Genomic DNA, 25,618 nt, shown 5'->3' with positions numbered 1-25,618 from the left:
AAAAGGTTCAATTTTGCATGTCGTTTGATTTGAGTTACTTATTTTTAACTATTTAAAATAAACTAATAAACTAGTTTCTTTAAAAAATCTTTTTAAAATAAATTAGTTTTAGGGGAAGGAGGGTCCCTCATCAGGGAAGACCCTTCTTTATCTGTTTATATATTGAGCAATTAAGTTTGGTTTTATCGGGGAACATAATTATTGTTTAACAGTTTTGAAGACTAAGTTTTGAAAATCATTTCACTATACTTCTAGCTAGGGATTGATTTGGGGGGAGGTTAAAGGGGTACATTTCAAACACGAAGGGAAATTAAATATGTCTAAATGTAGAGAAAGAAAAATAATTCCAAGCATTGTTTTCATCAGAAGAAATAAAGACTTAAAGGTTTTTCAAAAAAAAGGCCCAGCTGAAACAACAATCTATCAGCGACAGCTCTGAGAGTGCCAATTTGGGCAGCACCTGAGTGCTATTAAGACTTTCCTCCATTCCCCAGATTTATTTTCAGCAACATCCTCAACCATAATGTGCTTCCTCCACGCAGTCTTGCAATATCACTACATAGAAAAAAAAATCTTGCTAAACAGGTTCTACACTTAGCAGAAGCGACATGAATGTGGGGTATTTTAATTTCAATACCCTGGGAAAACCAATGTCTTTTCCTTAACACCTAATGGGGTAAATATAATAAATGGAGCTCACTACATGAGTATAGGTCAGTATAAATATAAGGAGTCTATTATGTGTGAGGGGGCAGATTTTCAGCATTTGGGCTGAACCTTCCTTGACACAGAGAACCACACCTGGAACTTGTTAGTCAAGACCTGCTTCTCTTGTTAAATTTCCTCTTTTGTCTAAGGACCTGAAATCTGTCCCTCCCCCCACCTTCCTCCCTCAACCTCTCTCTCTCTGACACACACACACACACACACACACACACACACACACAAACACACACGCACACACATATACAATTCCCCTTCCCTCCTTCTCCCTTTCTAACAACATTAAATAAGAAATCTAGAATCTAGAAATAACTAGATTTGGGGAACGAAAGGCCAGCACATGAGCCCTAAGCCCTGAAAACTCTTCACCAATTTCTGAAATCGGAATTAACATTTTTTTTCCCTAGGAAAATTAATTGAGAATTAAGAGGAAACATACAAACAAAATTTTGTCATATTGAAATACAAAGCGTAATCATTATGTGAGTAGACTCTAAAGCTAGCTTTTTCCTGTCCTCAATATGGTATTGGCATTTGTATAACTAAATAGACATTCCAGTGACACTTGTTCCAATTGAAATGGATACTCTCAGCTAAATTTCTAAAAAAACGAAGGAACCAATAAAAACTAATCTGTATTTGGCCATGCATTTTTATAAAATGCTATATAATCTTTATAAGCCCAAGATTCATTTTTCTTTGACCTTTTCCTCATCTTACCAATCAACTACGTTATTCACTTTCTTTAATTCTGCTGAACATTTTCTGATTACAAATAACACCAGCAAAAATAATGGAATATTTTCCCTTGTCTTATTCGCTTCTGAATCCAGGGATAGAGAATGCCTGGCATATGCCAGGCTTTCAAGAACAAATGCTGAATGAATTAATCAAAAGAGTAAAGGACAAAATGCAAGTCCCCTACTATTCTACCATCCACAAATGGCCGCTATTAGAATTTTAGCATTTTTATACAAGTTATTTTTGGGGGGTGTCCATGTTTAGAACTGACTTTTTGCTGATGTTTATAGGTATGGCCCTCCCAGTTCATTTATGAAAGATAAAAACAAACTTAGACCTGAACCCATTTAAGATCTCATCACCCTGATAGGCTGGCCTCCTTTCCCCTGAAAACCATAGCCAGGATGAGTCATCTATACCCGTGTAGCCTCTAGAGCAGCATGTGGCCTCCAGGCATCTGTTCTAGAACTCAGGTCTGCTTCCATTCTGATTGGCTTGTATCAACACTCTAAGTATTGTTCAACATTTGCCTATTCAGCTTCTAACCATCCCTCTACAAGTGGACACAGTACCTCAACTAGCCTGGACTTGGCACCACAGGTGAATATCAACCAGTCCAAAAGAAATACTAACTTCACCTTTACTATAAATGCAATGAATTTTCTTTTCTAGATGAAGTTATAATCTCCAAAAGAGCACCAGGGAGTGACAATGAGGTGTTGGGGAAAGAGCATGGTTCTGTAGGAAGGTTTTGGGTTTGAATGCTAGCGCTACTCTTTTCTAATTGTGAAACCTTGGACAACTTACTGGACATTTATAAGTCTCAGTTTTCACAACTTAAAATGAGAAATAACATTTTCTTCAGAGGGATGTTGTACAGATTAAGTAAGGTAAAATTTATAGGTGGTCAGACAATGTAGACTTTATTTGAATAAATTAAAACATGTCATTTTTTCAACCTTCTGCTAATTGTTCTACACAGGAAACTTTATAGACAAAGTTTCTGGTTTCCATTGCAGAAATATATTGTACATTGTTACTGCCAGGGGAAACAGAGCTACTGATGATTATTTATGTGCTAATTATTTTTCATTTTTATAAAAATTAGACCAGTTCACATACTTCCAATCTTTTGCCCATCTCTTAACAAATCTCTTTTCTACATTGTTTTTGTGATTGTAAAGCTGTCTCTATATTCAATGATTCAACTCAAAATTTATTTTTTTGAGAGCACACTGATTCCAGCAGTATAGTGGAAAATTATTACGGGTTTCATCTTTTTCCCAAAAAGGAAGAAGAAAACTGGAATTTTTGAGCACTTACAACATCCCAACACGTGCAAGATAGATTTTAATTAACTCATATCATCTTCTCAACAATGCATGTCAGGTTAAGATTATGAATCTTACTCAATAGATGTGTAACCTAAGGCTCATGGAGGAAGCCACATGGCTAGAATTCAAATCCAGATTCAAAGGCTGAGCTTTTTCCACACCTAAGGAAAAATTATTCCGAATCTGGTCTGCGACAGAACTTTCTGAACTATGTAATTCAAAATGTTCTTCTGGAAAGAAATTAGCATGATAGGCAAAATGCTTAAATTTCTGGTAGACCTAAAAGAGACTGACAACTTCTGGAAGGTTAGCTACTCAACCACCTTTAGTCCACCAATCAAAAGTTTAAAGTCTTTCGACTCTACATACTTTTCTTTTTTTGTGACTCTAAAATGATTACTAGTTACTCTTTTTTCTTATAAATGTCTCTACCAGGAATTTTTGAATTGCTCTTTTAAAGGACTTAAATCTTCACACATGTACATAACTTAAATGTCTGAATAGATTATCGTTTTATTTTATAACACCACTATGCCTAAATTTGTGGAGATAGACGTGGAGAGAAAAAGACAACACTTTTTGGCCCCACAATTCAAGTCCAGTAGCCACTTAATTGTTAAAAAAATGAACTAAATTATTTACATTTACAAATTCTGACATATCTAAGAGCTTCCAGTTGACACAAACAGAATCTCTGTTTTTGTACCCATAAGTTGTTAATGAAGTTCACAGTTTCAGATCTCCTAATTTGAATGGGCTTTTTCCAAGACCCTAAAGGAAAACTAGCAACATAGTCATTTGTTTTTGTAAATTCTGCACAAGTCATAAGTAACCAATCAGTTAAGACTCCTGTCTAGTTTCATTATTTCTCTAATATTGGGTGATAGAGTGGTCATTAATATTTTTGGCTATTGACTAGTGGAATGTTGAGTAGGGGAACCATTTAGATTGGGAGTAGTAAGATCTATTTATGTGGTTTGCAGGCATTTCCATGTGCTTTCATTTATTGCCAGCTGTCCTAAGGTATGAATGGATTCTGAGCAAACTCTCTTCCAGGTGATATGCTACCTCGCTCAGGTCCCTGGCTTGGGTTGTATGGTGATAGGGGTATGTTCTTTGGTATCCGGCATTAATAACGGAAGAGAATAAGATTTGGAATATATGAGGACAGAAGCAACTATATAGAAAATTATTTTTAAAATTTCCAACTCATATATAAAAGAAAATTGAGGTGTCCCAAATTTATAATAATCTTAAACATGTACATGATATTTCCAATAATGAGGTGAAGCTAACATAAGCTTTGTAAACTATCAATAATAAAATACAAGGTTCAATTAGCTATGGTAGATGAAAGAGTGAATTTCTTCACCTGAAGAGGTAATAAAAAAATGCACGCAAAAAAGTAGGACAGAAAGTATTACAGAGCTATGTCAAGTGTTAATTAATTTATATATAACTTATATGGTGCTCTTTTTTTGCATTTTGCTTTTGTGTGTCATTTGGGAGCTTTTAAAATTTATATATATTTTTACTTTTTCATTCTAAATAAATAGTTACTTTTGTGCCTAATTTTGTTTTCAAAATTTTGTATAGTTTTCCTTAAAGAGAGCCTCCAAAATTGTGTATCATTTCCCATCATTAGCACAAAGTATCAAACACCTAATATATGCCAGACACCCTGATAAATTTGACATGTGTTACCACATTAAACCCTCATAGCAGCTCCATGTATGAGAAATCATTTTATTGAGATATTATTGGTATGGATACTGAAGCTTGGAAAGGATAATGGACTTGCCCCCAAATGAACTTGACTCTGGACCCCAGGTCAGTTTGACTACTGTAAGATAGTATGGTTTAAAACACTTTTCAAAGGAGGAGATTCAAAACTGTAGGTAACAATCTTTAAGGATTCACTCCTGATTCAGCAGAAGAATAGCTTTCTTTTATTGCAGCTAATTGCTTCTAGGAACAGCTTAGTTAAACAGAACATGTTTCCATTATTCTCTGCAGAGGGTTTGAGGAGCTTGCAGTCCTTTAAATGGATGAAAAAGCCACTAGTCATAGTTATATCCTGCCCTTGAACTTGATTTCAAAATCCTCTCTAGGGCATGAATAAGTCCCTTTTCCGTCTTCCTTTGCTTTTGAGCCAAGGAACAAATCAAGATTCTTCTTAAGTGTGTACAGTCCTCACTCTCTCCTCATTCTACTTCCTCTCCAGGTCATGGCTCATTGCTGAGAACATTCAGCAAATAAGCTCTGTGTTATTTACTGCTGGGGTTATTATTTAGCTGGTATAGCTCTTCTAATTAGAAAGAAACTAAATTAGATATGCCAGGATTTTCTCCTTATATCGGTACTTTTAGAAAGCATTAATAAATAACTTGGATCTTTTCATAGAGGTGTTAACATTCATAATAGTATCAATCTGCCAGTTTTGCTATTTTTTATATTGCTAGCTGCTTACAACTTCATTTAAGAAACTACGTCCATATAAAATCGATAACCTAGTCGATAAATTGGGCAACAATTGTCTAGAGCATAGGCTATAATGATATCAGGGTTGTGAAAGCAGGACAGTTGTTTAACAGTCTATTTATTCATCATACAGGAATGAATCAGTTATTGTACCTCTGCACAGTAAAATATTAGGCAACTGTTAAAGTGCAAGATCATTCTTCAACAGGTTGCCATTTGCAGGGCTGAGGAGGTGCTTGGGCAATACGAACAACTGGCTTTCCTAGAGAACTCTTCCATCAGCAGGAGTCTAGAAGGACCTCAGGACGCTCATCTTGGGAAGCTTCCCCCACCCTGGCCTGTGCTACAAACACGGCTTCCCTGCTGTCATTCACAAGTGGGTTAATCAGGAGTAATTTCATGGTGCCCCTTACCTCTGTTCATGTCAGTTACCTCAAGAGGACTTCCCTCAACTTTCAGATTCTGATCCTTGCGCCTTCCAACCATATCCTATTCCTCCCCACCTAATTCCCAAAACACTTTCATATTCCCTCTGTTTCTCAATATCAATCAACAGCAAAATGTCTTATAGCCCTTCACTTCCTTCCTAGAATTGAAACCTGGGATTTCCTCAGAAACTCTGCTTTCCCTGCAGTACTTTCAAGTGGGGGCTATTTGTCTTCCACATCAAAAGTTACCGGAGGGGGGTGGGCAGTGCATGCCTTGCGCCTCATTGCTGCCTCAAGATCTTCTTTCTCCCTCCTGCTTAAAGATTCTCGGATATGAATCTCACTTTGTCAACTCACACTTCGCACTATCCTTCAGAGTACATCATGTTGCGATTACCTAGCACTCCCTGGGTACACTTCCCCAAAGCTCTCCTCGAGATTTTTAACTCTTGGTTTACTGTGACTCTTAACATGACTCCTAAAACAATTCTTGGAAATTACAATATGTACGGATCATCTTTCCAGAACCCTGGCTTCTTGGTTCCTTGATCTCTCGCCTTCAAAGAAGATTCCCTACCTCCTTCACGCACTCCCAAGGCCATAACTTTGACCAATAACTGCAAACCCTCCCAAATCTCCAATGCTTGCCTCCATCCTCCCAGTTCACATCCTCTAGATCTCAATTTCAGACAATCCCTTAACCCAGATTTGTATTCCATTGATCTTACCATATTTTCCACTGTCCTTTACTGCTCTCTTGTCCTCAATCTCCTCTTTACACGGCTCAGTAGATGATCATTACAATCACTTTTTTTTTTTAAATATATATACCCTTAACACTCTTGTCCTTGCTTCTGTTGAAAGGCCATGGTTTAAACAGTCTGCCCGTATCCATGCAAATTAACATGACTGGAGAAAGCGCAGCCATGCTGGATGATTTGTACTACTTAAAATCAACAATTACTAACATGCATTAGCTTTCTATTGCTGGTGTAACAAACCACCATAAACTTATTGGTTTAACACAATGCAAATTATTTTACAGTTCTGGAGGTCAGAAGTATGACATGGTGTCACTGGACTAAAACCAGGGTATCAGCAGAACTGCAATTCCTTCTACAGGTTTTAGGAAGTAACTTGCTTCCCTGCCTTTTCCAGCTTCTAGAGGCTGCCCATTTTCCTTGGCTCTTGGCCCTCTTCAATATTCAAAGCCAGTAGTGGCCAGGTGAGTTTTTCTCACATTTTATCACTTTGACATTGACTCTTCTTCTGCTTCTCATTTCCATCTATAAGGACCCTTGTGATTACATTGGGCCCACATGGATAATCTAAAATAATCTCCATACTTTATGGTCTGCTGGTTAGCAAGCTTAATTCCTTCTGCAAACTTAATTCCCCTTTGCCATGTGATATCTATTCATACATTTATTGAGCACTTATTCTGTGCCAGATATATATATTTAATTCTGTTGCTAGAGCAGTGAATTAGACAAAAATGTTTACATTCATGAACTTATATTCTAATGTGGGAATAGAGGATAAACAACCACAAATAAAATATTAAGCATGTTTTTTATCATAAGTTGCAAATCATAGAATCATGAGACTCCTTCTAGAGTAATACATTATTGAGGATGGAATGTCTGATGTTATTTAAAGAAAATTATCACTCTAGAAACTCGGAATATAATACATTAGCCAAAATATTCAGTTTCCAATGCCATGTTTCTTTCTTAACTGAAATAATACAAGCAAAGATAATATGGATTTGATTAAAATTTCACTGACACCAATTTTTTTTTAATGATACGTTTCTGAACCCTGGGGCTTTTTGCATTCGTTGGCAATTTACCATATTCAGATTTAGGCTGGATGAAAGTATGTGGGTTTTTTTTTTTTTCAGTGGTAAAAAGGTGATTTTGAATGAAAGTCGGAAAGACTGGAAAAGGTGGCTGAGCCTAAAACCTTATTGTCTTCTTTCTCAAACAGATCATTTTCAGGTAATTATACTTATAAAGTAAAGAGTGTGAAAATTTATTCTCTTGGTACTTTCTGTGTCAGCGATATATACTGGAAAGTGGTGGCATATGCAAACTGCAGTTTGAAGACCCCCTCTTCTAAGGCATGTTCTTAAGCAGAACTCTAAGATTCTGAGGGATTTTAGGAGTTATCTCTGGGGCTGCAAGGGAGGGAAGGGTTGTTGGGACATGGCAAGAAGATTCTGGAACCTCAACTTCAATTTAACCAAAGTAGTTCTGCTTTTATCTACACACATGGGATTCCAGTTATGATTTCCCTTGTACAAATGACTCCACAGAGGAGACAGCAAAACAAAAACAACATAAGAATTTGAAAGGAAGTTATTAAATTAGAGCACTTTTTGGAGAAACCACAACCAGCTACATTGTCCTCCCTCCCTTCTCTCTCCTTCCTTCCTCTCTCCCTTCCTTCCTTCACTCTATTTCCCTTCTCTACCATTGCTTTCCTTCTCCTTCTCCTTTCCTTTCCTTTTTATTCTTTTTACAAATGAGCAGTATTAATGGTTAACAGCGATTATTTTTATTTCTATAGCCTCTGACATCCTGAAAATATGAGGTGGAGGAGAGTGAAGTGCCTCAAAAATAGTTACTTCCTCTGCTTTTTTATGGATTGTATCATTCAAACATACAACACATGTTATCTATTATGCCAGTGGTTCTCAAACTTTGCTGCCCATCCGAATATATGTAGAGCTAAAAACAAAAAATAGAATCCTGCAGAGTTAAACACAACTCATTCCTGGCCAGGTTTGGTGTGGGAATATCAATCTTAAAGTTTCATGAATATTTTGGTGTGAAGCCAGAGTTGAGAATCACATAGGAATTCTTTTTTCCATACATATAATTCGTTGATTGCAGCTTATGAGTTTGAAATATGATAGAAATAGGATTAATCTCATGTCTCCCCATAGGGGCACAGACATTTAAACAACAGAGAACTATTTGATTAATAATAAAGTAAATAGCATCATGGTTAGATTACCTGAGAGTTCAATGATATTTTTTACAAATAAAATGGAAATTGATGACTACCAGTCTACCTCTTATTGGATGATAACATTTAAGTTCTTTATACATTCTGCGAGAACAGAAATAGATCATTCTCATGAATGCTAGGTAATTTTACAAGACTTTATTTTTCCTATGAAGTCATTTATAGGAAAATGTTATGAACACGATCTTCACTTAACTATAATTTTATGGAAAGGTTAACAGCTCCATTTTGGTGCTAAGAAAATTCTATGGCAGTGCATTCTGTTAAGTAAAGGTAATGATTTGACATCACATCAGGCATGAGATGTTATAGGGTTTGTAAAAGTGATGCCATTTTAGATTCAGAACAATATTTGATTTTATCCAAGCTGTGGTTCCTAACTACATTTTAATGTTGTTTCAGATCCATCAGCGACAATAATGTGTATTCACATTCAGGAAATTCCACTTGTGAGTAGTTCAGTCATTTCAGACAATATGTATTGTGAGACTTAATTAATGGGTGTAAAGCAATGGGAGGGCTCCAGATGTACTTAGCATCATAGAAGGTAAGTACGAAAAACATTATACAAGCATTACACCACATGTCATCTCAGCTGGCTTGGATCATGAAAATGTCAGGTGATTGTCCCTTACTGGTGAGTTCCTCTGGAGAAGCAAGGTCTGAAATGGAATCGGTCTTCCTTAAAACATAGTATAGACCTGAAAGCTGTATCTCAGTGAGATTTGTTTGTTAGGCTCAAAATTACTTATTAACTTCAATTCAGGTGACTTCGCAGAGGTTTCTGGCTACCATTAAGTGAACTATGGGACAACCGAGGCATTAAATTTATGCATAGCTTTAATTTCATGACTTTATTTCCAGATATGCTCATGACAGAGAGGGTAAATAGAGTTCATTTCTAGGGTCAGCTCTAATCAATCGGCTACAATTGTTGGAGGGCAAAAATGAAAAGTATTCTGAGCCCATAACCAGTATCACCAGTAAAAAGGAACATGAGATTAGGTTTTGCTCTTATGTGAGTGAAAGTGGGAAGTTATAGCAATAGTGCTTTGTAACTTCCATGCTTGATATAGGTCATAATTATTGCAATCAAGTCAAAAAGGGTTAATGATATTCATACACATACGCGTAGGGGTATGGCATAACTAACACTGCTAATTCATGTCCAGTTCTCTAAGTAGAGACACAAGATATTTCTTCGGTTGGGTGTTTTTCTAGTAATTGGATAATCTGAAAATATCTGATTGAAATCTATTAAACTATGGCCTTGTAAACAGATGTTTGAATAAACTTGACTTGCTTCTTTTCATACTAAGCACATAGCTTAAATATCCATCCCTTGAGTAAAAAAAAATTTTTATGGGTTACTTTAATTACTAATCAAACACTGAAGGGGCCATTGGGCTGCAGAAAACTTAAAACTATAGTGTTACCCTACTCTTTCCTGGAGCTAATTAATTGAACAGATTCTTTGCATTCAGTTTGAAGCTTACGAGCTCCTGGATTTTAGCTAAAGTTTCGCTTTTTCTCTCAGCGTCTGGAAACGTATCTCCTTGTGAAACAGAAACCAAATATAAGCCCCAGGCATACCGAGTCGAATGGGCATTGGCGCCAGTTCCCAAATATCAATGTGCAAAAAAAAATCCCAGAATGAGCAGTTTCACTCTTCTCCCTTTCATAAACTGTGGGAGGAAGTAAGGGAAGCATGCCAGGTTGTTATTCAACTCTAGTATTTAATCAGCCATTACCAGGCCACTTCTGAAACTCTCCAACTTCTAAATCGAGAGTAAACCTGAAGAGAACACAGGATGGAAACTACTTAATCCAGAAGGTTCCCAGGATGCCTCAGAACCAAGTGGCCTCAGTTGACAGGCCCCAATTTCTTCCCCCAATCCTAAAAGCTAGCAAGAAACCCAATCTCCTAGCCTGGTGATTATTTCTAACTAAATGCTTAACAGCCTTCTCAGGGATTGCCATACAGATTCACTCCTTTCGTGTTGTCTGACTTTTTAGAAAACCGATTTTAGTGCATTACAGACAAGGCCCCTCATTATTAACTCCACTACATTTTCCCCATTCGGTTTAACGTTCGCAAACAGGGCAACCTACAATGGGAAAGGAAAGATTTGTTTGTGGGCTGGGAGAACAGGTGCAGGGCATGACTCACTTCGGGTTCTCACTTGCAAAAGGGGAGCCCAGGATGGGTCAAAAATTCCTGAAGCCCCATGAGAGGTGACCGAACTCTGTCACTTTCACTTCAGACTATCAGGCAAGATATGGACGCCCCTTGTTTCCCCACGGCTGAAGAAAACTAACCTGACCCAAAGTCGGAAGGACCAACCTATGAAAGCTGGAGGGTTGGGCTTTGTTTTTTTTTTTTTTTAAGAGCTCAATGAGGTGATATCTTAATGCTGACAGCTGAGAAGCAGGTCGGTCAGGTTCCTGGGTGCTCTATTACACAAGCAAGATACAGCCAGCCCCACCTAATTTTGTTTCTCTGGCATCACGCTGCTCAGCCCGACATTGTCACACTTAACCCATCTATTTTCTCTAATGCTCAGCAGACTCATTTCAGCCACGAAAACAGTGATATTTCAGTCCCTGTTTGTAAACAGCTAGACGTGAAGGTAAGTTTTTTCTGGGTTGCTTAAGTTCATCTCTGTCTCTCTCTCCCACTCTCTCTCCTCGCTCTCTCTTCCCTTTCCTCCCTCTATGTCTCTTCTTTCCTCCCCCATCTCCATTCTCTGTCATTTTTTCATTTGTTTAGCAAAGAGAATCAAAGTGGCCTCAACTTTTGATAGAACAGTCTGGCAAATAGCCACGGAGAGCCTTGTAAAGCCAGGTAGTTGTTTTATTAAGTAATTATCCTTCCAAATGAGCATTTGCACTGTTAATTGAGTTACCTTATAGAATTACTACTGAATTTCCAAGGTGATGAAATCAGTTGAAGAGTTAAATTAAAACCTTTCTTCAAAGCTACATGATATTAGAGAGATCTTAGTGAAGGTTTCACCAGCGGAAATAGTAGTGTGAATATAAATTATCTGAATATTTTAAGATTAAAGTTATTCATTTGGGCGTAAGGTGATTGCTTTAAGTATTAAAATGTGACAGTTTTTGAAAAGCAAGCTTGCAGCCAAGTAAACTACAAGCTTCTTTCTATATTTCCCAAAGATTTTCTTAATTTAAAAGGTTGGCAACATGTACATACAAAGGTATTATAATAAATGCACTTCTAGCATTCAGACATTTCAAAGGCTGTCAGTTACTACAAAAGGCATCCCACGGGAAGAAGGTGTAGTTAACATTTAAATTATTTTTAGTTTGTGGCTAAGTGATGCCCCTTTATTAAAGAGTTGTTGATTTCCTATTTACTTATATTCTATAGCATTTAATTCATAGAGACAGTGCCCACAGATAGTAAAATGTATTGGAGAGCTAAAAGCTCCAAGCTTAGGAGTTTGTGTCCAGTATACATTCTTTCTTCCTTAGCTCTGGAAGATATATCAGATATTTACTTATTTGATATTGGCACGTGTAACTAAGTACTCCCAAGTTAGGGAGTATGGGGTTCTACCTGTTTTTCTTAGATTTAATATATATGCCTAACTGCATAGCAAAGTCTTTTAAGTGAAATGAAGTTCACAAACTTCTGAATTATTTCACCTGTAGTAAAACCATGTTTTTCTTTTCTTTAAAACATGTTTCATTTAATTTTAATCAAATACAACTAAAACAATAGGCCTAGGGTCCTGAAGTCTCGGGCTAGTCATCTCACCCTTTGAAAATCCTCACATAAAAGAGGCATTTTTAGGAGCATAATTTCCTATGCCCTCCTCTATTGTTGTGATTTTATTTTGGGAAAACAATATCATCTGAGAGTGGAAAAGCTATTCAGAGTAACACTCAGGTTCTGCCTGGGATATTGGCTTCATGTTGGTCTGTTTCCTGTGATAAAGACAAACAAAACCCACCTGTCATAATTTGCAGCCAAAGATTTGTAACAAGAAATTATCAAAGCAACTGGGAAGAAATGTATACACTAGCTATTGCGCTATAGAGATATGTTCTTATATTATGCCCTTAGTATATTTACATTGACGTTGTTTCGTAAAATGTCTGCTACTGAGTTAGAATGGCTAGTAGGGCTCTTACCTTGTGTGGGTTGATTACCCAGCACAAATGAGGGCACCTCCTTATTTTCAAGAGCTTGCTATAAAATTGGTATGACTCAGTTACAAGAGAGGTGCTGGAAAGGAAAAAATGACTTTCCGCATTTAAGGGGAAGCAAAGTTATGCAGAGCTAGCATAACATGGGTTTGCGTTTCTTTTTCTTTCCTTTTTTTTTTTTTTTTTTTAGCTCACCTCTATACGAAAGTAGTAATGTGAAACCACCTTTCAGTGCCAACACCAACGAAGGGGAAAAAATAGGTTTCCTTCTCTCTGAGTAAAGACGTTTTATAAACAATGAAATTCACTCACTGTGAATGGTGAGTGTATGTTTAATTTTTTTTAACTACAAGAAGCAATAAAAACATTTTCCTATGTAGAGGACAGTTTAGGATCTGTAATTAAGGTACCACAAAGTGATTTGAAATCCTCTCTCTTTCTGTGGCCTTATCATAACTCTATCCTCAGAAATCTTCCAAGTTTGCAGTGATCATAGTCTCTGCCACTGGGTAACCTTATTCCTCTGTTATACTTTCAAAATTGTCTTAGAAACATCCACCCAGGAGCAATAAGAGGCTGAGAACAGCAAGGGAAATGTGTTACCTGGTTCTTCAAATTTTCTGTCTATCTACAATTTCCTTTTCTTTCCTCCCACCTTCTTCCTGCCCTCTAGTGTTAACCCGAGAGACAGATGCAATTGGGCACACACAAGCAAGCAAGCCAACCATGATCCAGCATAGCTTCAGCTTAATGTAATAAGTAGACAGTATAATTAAAATATCTAAACTCCAGCAATGGAGAGGGGCTGAGAGGAAAGTGCAGAAAGAGGATAGATTCACTTATTGTCCTCCAAAGTTTCTATACCACCTCCAATATCCTTTGCTGCTGACAACGTGCTTTGTTCAATCAAGACAGGGTAAAACTTAACCAACATCTCCTACTCCAAAGGTAATCAAAGACAGCGGTTCTTAATGGCTGATGGTTGCAATTTCTGGCAGTTTTTCTTTCCTTTTAAGATGAACGGGACATAGGAGTAACCTGGTTCCTTTTGAAGGCAGGACACAGAAGCAAAACTCTACCCTGATGTAATGCCAGGAGAGCAAGAATAAATCATTATTCAAAAAGCCCTACCTACAGCTGCATTAATTAGTATCCCCAACCTACCTTCCTCCCTGACTTGACCTCCTCTCCTCTTTCCTTCTCCCCAGAGATAAATTATAGGCACTAGCAGAAGCTTGGCCGGTTGAGGTACTGATGTCCTGGCTTTTCAAGTTACAACAGAAAGCTGGAGCGAAGGCTAGAAAGATGTCCTTGGTGGTTCAGTGTTACAGGCATTGTGAAACAAGAACAGCAAAACTCACTTTGTTGACTTATGAAATGTGGATTCTCATTTTGGTAAAGAAAAGCAAAAGCTCAATGCCATGTTCCTCATGTAACACTGTAAGAAGACTAGGAGAACAGCTCAGGATCTTGTTCTCATCCTCTGGTGACCATTAATTATGAAGAGTAAATAACCAAAATGCCTAGGTATAGGGAAAGCAAAGTGAACCACATAACAATGTTAAGAGGAGTGGTCAAAGGCAATTCATCAACTAGCTGGATGCTGTGAAGTAGTGGTACTAAATTACTGGTACTGGGGGTAATCCCTCAGGTTTTGCTAATCTGTAAACAACTTGGTAAGGGTTTTCCTGTAGCATCTATAGAGAAAGTTAAATTAATTAAATTAGGATAAAGTCTTATTTAGTGTTTTTAAGAGGTACTAAAGATAGAAGGCCTATTTTTTTAATTTAGACAAAATGGGATTAGAAATTACTCTAGTTAAAATCATAAACTTTGGTGGCGGGGAAAAAAGATGGTGGGAAAAAGTTTTAAAAGGCAATTGAGTATCAAATTTTATTTTCCTTCGCAAGTTCTATTACACAAATAATTCCTAGTTTTAACTCAGACACACAAGCAAGGTTTGAATCCTAACCCTATCTCTCAGTTACCAGCTGTATGACCTTAAGTAAGCTATTTACATTTTTAATGCTCCATTTAATCATCTATAAAATGGGATTAATAATCCCTTCCTGATTTATTTGCTTCTTCATTTGTTTTGGGTAAGAATCAAATGAGAAAATGTACAAAGCATCTAATATAATAAATGCATAAGAATTATATATTTTCCAATTATGTTGACAAATTTTAGGACCTTGATCCAATTTTCTTGGTTACCACAGAAAAGTGCATGCATATAAATAAATAGAATTATCACAAAAAACTACACTTGTAATCACTACCAGTTCAAATAATAGAACATTCATGGGCACCCCAGAAGCCCTTTCCATGTTCTTTCCCAATCAATACTATCTCCTTCTTTTCCATAGATAACCTTTTCCTGACTTCTAACATTATTTTGGACTGTTGCATTTTAGGCACATGGAATTACACAATGTCACTGACATTTTAAGCACTATACTGTTTTTGTAAGATTCATCCATATTGTTGCATGTAGATCTAGTTTCTTAATTTTCATTGTATGAATACTCTGTAATTTATGTTCAACTTGTTACTGGCAGATATCTATGCTGGAGATTCTTATGAATAATGCTTTTATGTATATTTTTGTATGTCTGCCTGCCTTTGTTTTTAAGGAGAATTTTATTGAGTGATAATCATGTGGCATATGAGTTATTTAACAATATGCTGGACATCTCTAAAATTTTAGGAATCCTCAAGGAAGGAATTTGCGCTAAAAGTTTTCAAAGAATAATATTCTATCATGCTATATATAGATATGTAAGTTGCTCTGATGTGTGTGAAACCATTAAGCAAGAGGGCAGCACTTAAAACTCAAAGATAATTAAAAAATCAGCATGGACAAGGCTGAAAATATCTATTACAGTTTCAAGGAAAGCTCTTCAGAGACAGCAGGTCATAGTGGACCTAAATAATAGCAATTGCATCCCTTTCCTTTTCCTTGCTCATAGTCAGACTTTTAGTGGGAAAAAAAAAAGGTCCCTTTCAAAGAATTACTCAGTTCTCACTTGAGAATTCAAGACTTCACTTGAGAATTTTGTTTTTCAATTAAAATCACTTTAATTTAGCACCTAAGTAGGTTGGGGTCAATAAACTTGGCTTTGAGTGCCTCCTCTTTGGTACTAAGTAGCTCTGTGACTTGGAGCAAATCACACATCACTCTGAAACTGTTTCTTCAGCTCAAATTGGAGATAAAACAAACTATGCTTTTTGTCGTAAGTCATCCTTGTGAGGATCAGGTGAGATAATATATGTGAACTTTGCAAATTGCAATATACTCTAGAGATGATATCTATTAAGTGCTTACTTTAGATCAGATATCGTTCAGAGTGCTTCTGCCTTACCTACATCATCTCATCTAGACTTCATAAAAACCTTTTCCTCATATTGTCCTATTTATGAATTGTGGAACTTTCCTGCTAAAGGGAGAGAAATGTGAGCCTGGATTAGAAGTGGGGACCATGGCTTTAACTCCAGATCTGCCACTATCTAGCTATATGAATTTTCCCATATTCCCACTCAAGTTATATATTTCCATTTATAAGTTAGATTAAAAAAAAAACTCCTAAAATCTAAAAGTCTTTCTGATTCCCTCTGATTTGGGATTACATAGGAAGAGGGCATCATAAAGTAAAAGGTTTTATTAAGAAAAAAAAAGAGAGATGTTAACTTAAAAGGCAACTAGCTCAAACTAGGTACTTATTAAACATTTCAAGTGGAATTCCTGGCTGACTCAGTTTAAAGAATTGATATAATTCGTGTATAATCAGTAACATGAGTTTTATAATAAATGTAATAAACATGCCAAATGAAATCTCTTTATACAGCATTTATTTCCTTAAATAGATTGAAGAAACCAGCCAGCTCTAAACCCTGCTATTCTCCTTCCTTCCCCCTGACTTTCTCCCTGGATCTCTCTCCCTTCCCCTCTCTCTCTAGCTCTCACACTCTCTCTCCATTTCTCCTTCTCTTTCCCTTTTGTTCTCACTCTCTTTCCCTCTCCCCCTTCCACATACATACAATTCACTTAGCAGATCTACCTATCTATCTATCTATCTATCTATCTATCTATCTATCTATCTATCTATCTATCTATCTATCTATCTATCTAATCTATATTATAATGATATATTTTAACTTGTCCCAAGCTAAATGATTTTTGAAACACTGAAGTTTGCCTTGACAGTGCTTTTTATTGTTTTGTATAAAATTTCTCTAGAAGGTAGGAAGAAAGGGATATTATAATGAAAATAACTCAATGACTCTAGTTTTAACACGTAATCCAAAAAAATCACCTAAGTTTTTGAAAGACCATTATCATCTTAACATCACCTCTCTAGATTTCTAATCACTTAAAATATCAAATCCATTAAAACAGATAGAGTGCTTCATCTGATAATTCAAACTCTCGTTTTCTTTCAGATCCTCCTTACTAGCATCAATACTCAAGGAAGGCTATAATGCTGACATCAGTCAAAATTTTGTTGATTTCAGTTTTGTTGCATTCACTAGTATTTGGAGGCCATGGAAAAGAAAGTCTGGAAATAAATACAACACAACCTATTGCAGTGGGCTCAAAAATGATGGAACGTGAAACTGTTTCTATGGTAAATGAAGTAAAATTAGACTTAGATAAAGAAACGAGGGAAACCTCCAGCTCCAAGGCTGGTAATTCCTCTTTCTCGAGTATAATAAACAAAGTCCGTGGAGTGACAGCTTTCCCCAGTAGTTTCTCAATAGACAATTCCTCTGAGAATCCAAGACCCACAACCACGTTTTTCACCAACCCTCCCTTAGTCCATGGCTTTGTTTCTAAACTGTTTCGGAATTCATCTGTTGCAGATGAAAATTCTTCATCAGTCACAGCATCTCCCAATGTTACATCAGCTCAACCTTCAGAAGAGTTCACTTGGTCTTTGAATAATTTAACCAATAATATCACGCAGACTGCCTCTGACAACAGTTCCATCACAGTTAGCATCTTGCCTACAGCACCAGCCACCACGTCTGCGACTCCACTGCTGACAGAACCAACGGAATGGCTTACGACAACCAGTGATATCTTGGCTGGATTTACCCCCTATCGAGAAACAGCAACTCCGCAGCCCACCCTAAAATTCACCAATAATTCAAAAATCTTTCCAAATACATCAGACCCCTTAGAAGGTAAATATAAATGGATCCAACCTTCCTTTTGTGTGAAACTACCTCAAAGTCACACAGATTAAGTCTAATAAATGTGCCACTCTACAAAAGAAGAGGATGTTCTGGGGGGCACCCATGATACACTGGATACAGCAAAGCATTTCAGGGCTTAAATGAACAGGTGCTCGTCATTGCTGTTTTGGGGCATGTGAGTGGCACAAGGTTGGAAGAATTCTGTAGGAGGAAAATGACAGCTGGAGATCAAGGCTGTGATATAATTTTGAGATAATGGATAAAAATTTTCACTGAATTTTAGAAAAACTATCTGGAATTTCACGTTTTAGGAATATTATATTATAGAACTTTAAAAACATATTTACATTTTGAAAATTGAAACAAATAATTTTATAACTCATCTAATGCTCCAAAACAATTATAGGACAACAGTAGAACAACACTGGCACTGAAAACTTTTTAAATAAATGCAACGGAAGGAGATACTCCTTTATTTTTATTTTTAATTGAATGCAAATGAATAAGTATAAGAATGCAATCTAGCTATAGCTAGTACAAGAAAATAGAATTATGAGGACATTTTGTTTCATTTAGGAATTGCATGTTAAGCCATAAGACATAAAATGGAAAAGGTATATAAAATATACTATTTCATTCCTCATGTTCCATTATCTTTTGAGGTCAAAGCAAGTTTTCGTTTCCCTAAAATGTTTTCCAATGGGTACTCTTTTATTTCCATGAACTCATGCCTTCCAATGCAATTTTATTACAAACTATTTTACTATAGAATCTATATTCAAATGTCTATTTGAAAGGTGCTTCCAGTGGACAGGGAGAAATTTAAATTCTGAAATACAAGTTTTATTAGAGCTCCACAACCAATGTATTGGGTATGTACATATATTCCTTTTAGCTATATATATATATTTTTTGTCTCGCTAAACTTGAGATATAAGTTTATAAGATATAAACTTAAGATATATAAACTTGATATATAAACTTGAGAACACTGGGTACTTACTCTTTATCATTTTTATTTAAAAAAATCCTAGTTAATGATGTTTCTTTTTTTATTTTAGTAATAATTTCAGTGTATCCTAATGTGAAAATTAAACAGTTTTAGAACTGGACAGTCATATACAATCAGAGACCTTATAAAGACACTTTATCTGCCTAATAATAAGCTTCTCAAGAAATGAAAAAAAAAACATAGAAAATTAAAACATTAAATATTTGAACATTGATAGCACAGAAAGCTGCACAATTAAACTAATACAATTAGAGATAATTTTAACATGTCTCACTATTCCTCAGAAATCAAAATAGAATATAATTTATTGAAATAAAGCATTAAGAATATGGAAATGACAGGTAGAGAATTTGACACTACCAAATGTAAAAGTCTTGTGAGTTCAGGGAGAATTAAGCAATTTATTGATGACTTGCTCTTCAAAAAAGATATTCAGTAAAGGGGATGATATAGTGAAATATCAGACTTCCTTAAGTTCAGACCTACAAGTCAGTTCTAGATGTGCAAGATATTGCAAACGTCTTGCTTTGGTTCCTTTGTGTATTTAGAAATGTTCTTTATCAGGATATATTGCTTTCTTATTATAATGTCTTTTTACTTCAGATTTTATGGACAGTTTTTTCTATTACACAGTTACTCCTAGTACTTTTTTTTTTTTTTGCATGGGGAGGCACCAGGAATCAAACCCGGGTCTCCAGCATGGCAGGCAAGAACTCTGTCACTGAGCCACTGTAGCCAACCCTCTATTAGCTTTTTTACCCTTGAATTATTTATAGGAACAAGCTCAAAGTTCATTTCATCTCTAAAGTTCATCAGAGATTCAGGGGTGATGGCTTTCAAAATGGAGTGTACATATGGCATGTCATACCACTGTTGTTAATAAGTGAAGAGAAACAGTTATAAAGTTAAGACCTATAAATATTTCTAGGTAATTATAAATTAGAAGTATCATTTAACAGGAGGTATGTTTTTTGCCAACATATCACAAAACACATACATATTCAATCACTATTATTTAATTTTTAAAAACATTGTTAAATAATCTTTGGTATAACAAGTCTACATGTTTATGACTATTCTTTGAATGTTTTCTATTTCTTATACATACATTAATTTTTGCTCTTCTTGTTCTCTAGAGAATAGAAATACAGGAGTAGTATTTGGGACAATTTTAGGTGCTATTCTGGGTGCTTCATTGCTTAGTCTTGTTGGCTACTTGTTGTGCGGGAGAAGAAAAACAGATTCCTTTTCCCATCGACGACTTTACGATGACAGAAATGAACCAGGTAAAAACAACTTTCTGTGTCTCACCTGCAGACAATGATTTTGCTCAAATGAAGGTGCTAATGTTTGCTGCAACCCCTAGAAGGGATACAGGGATTCATAGGACAGTGATGGACAAAAGAATTATTCTGATGCAACCTCTGTTTCTAAAAGAACATAAAATAATTATGAACCTGTGAGTGAATTAAAAAAAAAATATTTGGATCTGTTGTTCACTGCATCAAGATTAGCTTTAAAGAATCCCAGAAACTAAAACATACTTGTAAATATGGAAGATAATGGTTATGGTATTAAGAAAAAGTAGTTACTTTTGTTAGCAAGTGATTACCTACTCTAGCCATTTTGGTTTTCTTACTAGCAGTGGTTTGAGCAAAGACTTATTTTAATGTGGAGCTCTTCTAAAGTTTACACAGATAGTACAGCTTTCCATTAATCCTCTTAATAAGTCTATAAAACAGAATCTCTAAAGAGTTGCATGGTTGGATACATATTACGGTATTCCTTAATTCAGGGATTTCTCACTCATGGGATAGGAGGAGCCAATCACAGTATCTATGAATGTGAACTGTATCAGTGTTGGATAAGCAGTCGGTTGGATTTTTAATGATAGAATATTAATTAGAGCAGAAATGAAATAATGTAACATGCTTAACTCATCTCTCTCCTTCAGAAAAAAAATACCTATTTTCTGCTTTTCACAAGGGCTTCCTGCCACCATAACAAAAGTTAAATATCCCTCATGGATGCCGCTGATCAAATCCTATTGATTTTTGATAAACTTAGATAATGTTTGACATATTACTCATTTTCTGAACCAAGTCTATTAACTGTAAATTCAACTGAATTCTCCTTATGGGTTTCTAATAATCCATATAAAACAAAAGCATCACTCTTCAAAAGTAAATTAAAAAATAAAATATTTTTTTTAACCTCAGAATCTCATCTTTACCTCAAGCAAAATCTCAGAGTATCAAGTTGATATAAAGTAAACTGTCATGAGAGAAGCATAAGGGAATAACTCAATAATGTCACTTCTTTACCTCTTCAGGATAGCCTTGAAACACCTCTCTTAAATACCAAAGGCTTTTTGGAGCCCAGTTTGAAAAAAAGTGATAATGAATAGGTAGGCAAACATATAGAAACAACGAATTAAAGAATTAAATTACCAGACAGTCATTGATTGTAGTACCTAAAGATGCCTAGCACATGACTATTTCCCTTTGAAAATTCAAATTCATAAAGGAATTAATTGGCTATTTGTTGAGATAGAGGGAAAATATCCAGTATCACTAATTAGAAAATCTAAAGTACATGATAAATTGGATCTATCAGAAGGAAATATAAGCTTTCACAAGTAAGTTTTTTCTACCTCTATCTTGAATAGCTCAACCATAAAGGTTTTTGAGATACTTGATATAATGACAGTAATAGTAAAATTAATGCTCCTCTCCTTTTAAAAATTATTCTTCTCATCAAAACTTTAAAATTCTGAACTTGTTGAGAAGGCTCTGAAATTGCAAGATTCAAAAGTAAATAAGCCACATGTCTACACTTCTTTACATATAGTATTGAGCTACTTTTTCTGTGATCTCTCCTTTAGGATCTCCATTAGGTTCTTTATGTTTAGTATACTAGCAAAGAAATTTTGGAAGTAAAACTGTTCTTAGTCTCAGAAAGAAATGTCTTGAAAAAGATCTACTTATTTAAGATTAAAAAACTCATATCTGAAAAAGCCCACACAAAAGAGGTATCTACTTACCCATTTAGAACAATTCCTAGACTTTGAAAGATACCTGAGTATACATCTCTCAAATTGTTACTATAAAGCAATTTTTTTTTGTTATGTTTTAGTTCTGCGATTAGATAATGCACCAGAACCTTATGATGCGAGTTTCGGGAATCCTAGTTACTACAATCCTACTGTGATGGATTCATCCACACCAGAAGGCCGAGGAAATGCATGTGACAGCATTCCAATGGATGACATCCCTCCACTTCGTAACCCAGTTTAAGACTCAGGGGAACAAAAGGCATCTGAGAACAAGTGTTCACCTGCATCCTGGCCTTCTCACAAACACATCTTCCAAAAGATGATGCAAGGTCACAGTATGTGGATTGTGCCAAGGAGAACGGTAAAAGCATGATACTAGTAGCAGAAGCACAAAAAGAAGATAAATCATCAAAAGTTTTCTTTTTCTTAAAAGTTTTGGTTGTGATGAAGTATCTATAAAGTAGCCTTAATTTAGATTTTGGTCTATTTTTCCTTTAGTAGGAGATGCATGTGGAATCAGGTCAAGATAGAAAATTGCACTATGATAGCTTTGCCTATAACATACTAATGAAAATCCTTCAGTAGCAATAGGGAACCAAAATTGTATTTTTATTCCCCCACCTTTGGACGGAAATCAGGAGTTGACTTGTCATTGCTCCCCCTGGGGTTCTGGTGCCATGCTTCAAAGTTGGCATTCTCTTGAAGGAAAATTAGGTCAGTGATTCTTTTATGTTCGGCTTAAAGCTGGATAAAGGATACGTACAGAATTCCCATTCTTGGGACATTAAAGTAGTAGGAATGGGGAGATACAGTGTAGTACATTTTGTTTTTCTGCATTAACACAGGAATGGTTGGCCCTTTCAGTTGCCAGGTTGGCAATGACTTTGCTTTCAACAGGGCCCTGGTAGTAAAGTTGACCCTAACCAGGGAACTAATAGCTTCTCTAAATATCTTCAAAGGACAGAAAATACCAACTTGGCTGAATGTACTATAGGCCTCAATTGGGTGCTTTTAAAGACTCAAAGAGAAACATGATAAAAAATTAACCAAAGAATATGCTGGTATATAATCTGTACGTTTTTAAGTTGTTAGATAACAGCAGGAATTAGTATCTGTTTGGCATTAACGTTCTATCATATATGAAATAGACTCTGAATCTCTAACAGATGGTAACTGGCAAAAAAAAAAAAAAGGATGAATGAATGTCAAGTAAACAAAACATATGGAGCAACCAAATTTTACTAGCATCACTTTCACGAGTGACAATATAAGAAGTGAAATTTGGATTGTGTTTTTCTGTTTTACCTTGATTACCACCTGCTTTTGGAAAGAAGAATATACTGCTTAATGACGGAAGATCTAGATTTTAGGGAGTGGAGATTTAGACCAAGAGTTAAATTCCCAAAGAAGTAGGGAAAGAGGACAAAAAAAGCAAGATCTATGCTAGAGATTTTGTTGTTGGGATTGACACATGAGTGTGTGTGTGTGTGTGTAAAAATACTACAATATGACATTGTAAACATACTACAGAAAATGACAGCTAAAAAGTGAGTTAAAAAGAACATACTTACCCCATATTGCCATAAAAATAGCAAAGAAGACTGTTCCTCCATTATCAAACAAATATGTTACCTTAATGGAAAACAAACAAAAATATTAGTCTCACTATTGACTATGGTAATCCAGTGATTACAATATACAGTACTATGAGTTTTTTCTGATGGAATAAGTATTTTATACTTTGTAACTATAAGATATGATGAGATCCCTTTGTGGGTTTTGAAACCATTTTACAGTATTTTCTCATAGGAAAAAATGGAGAACCAGTGTGTTTTCTTTTGTTCCCCTTCCTCTGCTTTCCTTTGTACCCCACCCCCATTTATTTCTGCTCACAAGAATTTCTGGTACACCTGGAAGTATCTGTGAGCCAGAGATAGTCAAACTATAACATGAACATGACGACTACGTAAGGCAGCTTTGTAGGGGAAGGGTACCTAGTTGCAGTTTCTGTTGCCAAAATTTCAGGAGTGGGGAGTTTCAAAATGAAGAATTTTGCCAGTCAGCAGCCCCTCAATGGAATAGTATTAAGATGTTACCCCCATTCTCATACGTCTTTCAGAATATGTCATAGAACCAGTAGTGGCTACAGGAGCACACTGACCCCATCTTAAATTGTTTTAGGAGGTTTCATAAATCATTGAATATCTGGGATGTGGTACAGATGTTTTGTAATCAGATATTATTTGAAGTTTGATATAAAAACAGTGTACAGTCATACAATTTTGTTTGCTTTCAATAAAGTGTCAGTTCACTTTACTTTTGTTTCTCTTCACTTGCACAATGCCTTCAGTATATTTATATGTTAGTAAGGGAAATTAAAACAATATAACCTTGGCAGTCATTTGAATAATATGCAAACTGTAGAGAAAATAGGGGCTCTGCCTTCACAGGATGGAAAGGCCAATTTTGGGTTAAAGAAAATTAGAAGGGAAATGGCAATAGAAAGATATCTTCCTTGCTCAGTCTAAAGTCTAGAGGTTGCTCAATGGGAGTATTTAAAGAACACTAATGTATATTTTAAAGATAACATCTGAGAGACACTGTAAAGCACTATGTAAAACATAACCATAGGACTTTTTTTTGTGATGCAAAATAATTAAAAATATCTACATAAAAAGATGTGCTCATTTTGGAAGCTCATCAATATATCCTACATGCCTCTAAATTTTATAACTCTGGTAAGTCTTGATTTATAAAAATGTTATAAGAATTGGGTTTCAGAATATCATCGGTATGTATTATGCATAGGAGGGAAAAGGATCATAAATTAATTCTACAGGGCTCACAAAATTATGCCCTGCAGGAATCCAGCTTTTTTTGTTTCCAAAGGCATCCCACAGAGACACCTGAGGCTGCCGAGCAACCAAACAGCTGTTTTCCTATATAAATAGATTTAGTGCAGAAAACTGCCTCTTAGAATGTTAGAACAGAGACTTAAGGCATGAGAACTTAAAGGTCACAAGGAAATAGTGATTCCTCTGCTCCAGAAACAGCCATCCTTTTAGAAATGTGGCAACAAAAAGCTTTATTTATTAGCATTTTTAACAATCGTGCTGCATGGACAAGATTTGCCATAGCTTATATAATAATTCTTTAAAAGCTTTTTCTTTTTTTTTCTTACTATACCCCTTCGCAAAATCACCGTTTGGGTAACATTTTTTTTTTCCACTGAATATAAACACGAACTTTTTAGAAACACGTCCATGACATGTAGTGAGTTATACAAAACATTCATGAAACAGTGGATTACATACATGTAATAGGAGATACACATAGAATGGGAATTAGGCAAGACTTCAAAAATTTCCCTGGGGGGGGGTTAATTATATGAAAACATTGTTTTAGAGTTACTAGGCCATCACACGTGGGAAGTATTAACGTA

The 25,618-nt window shown here is 35.7% G+C and overlaps 2 protein-coding genes across 14 annotated transcripts in view; one reads left to right on the top strand and one right to left on the bottom strand.

The window, feature by feature from the left end:
- Positions 1–25,618, bottom strand: part of ANO3 (anoctamin 3) — a 436,850-nt gene that overhangs the window by 51,491 nt on the left and 359,741 nt on the right. For all 5 annotated transcript variants that reach the window (XM_077114243.1, XM_077114244.1, XM_077114245.1 and 2 more), the window contains one exon: positions 23,748–23,808. In XM_077114243.1, the coding sequence (XP_076970358.1) occupies positions 23,748–23,808 (61 nt within the window). The remainder of the gene's footprint in view (positions 1–23,747; positions 23,809–25,618) is intronic.
- MUC15 (mucin 15, cell surface associated) lies at positions 1,952–24,448 on the top strand. 9 transcript variants are annotated; one of them, XM_077114254.1, is made up of 9 exons: positions 1,952–2,064; positions 6,866–6,932; positions 7,611–7,707; positions 9,143–9,189; positions 11,511–11,585; positions 13,104–13,233; positions 17,354–18,097; positions 20,258–20,407; positions 22,257–24,448. In XM_077114254.1, exons 7-9 carry the CDS (start codon positions 17,392–17,394, stop codon positions 22,415–22,417), a joined length of 1,017 nt encoding a protein of 338 aa, XP_076970369.1. In that variant the 5' UTR covers positions 1,952–2,064; positions 6,866–6,932; positions 7,611–7,707; positions 9,143–9,189; positions 11,511–11,585; positions 13,104–13,233; positions 17,354–17,391; the 3' UTR covers positions 22,418–24,448. The 9 variants fall into 9 exon arrangements, with proteins under 9 accessions (XP_076970369.1, XP_076970367.1, XP_076970365.1 ...); XM_077114252.1 differs by lacking the exon at positions 11,511–11,585 and adding an exon at positions 11,308–11,370; XM_077114250.1 differs by lacking the exon at positions 11,511–11,585 and adding an exon at positions 11,305–11,370.

This window comes from Tamandua tetradactyla, chromosome 8 (assembly GCF_023851605.1).
Source record: "Tamandua tetradactyla isolate mTamTet1 chromosome 8, mTamTet1.pri, whole genome shotgun sequence".
NCBI classification, from domain to species: Eukaryota; Metazoa; Chordata; class Mammalia; order Pilosa; family Myrmecophagidae; genus Tamandua; species Tamandua tetradactyla.
This window is presented reverse-complemented; position numbering and strand designations above follow the sequence as displayed.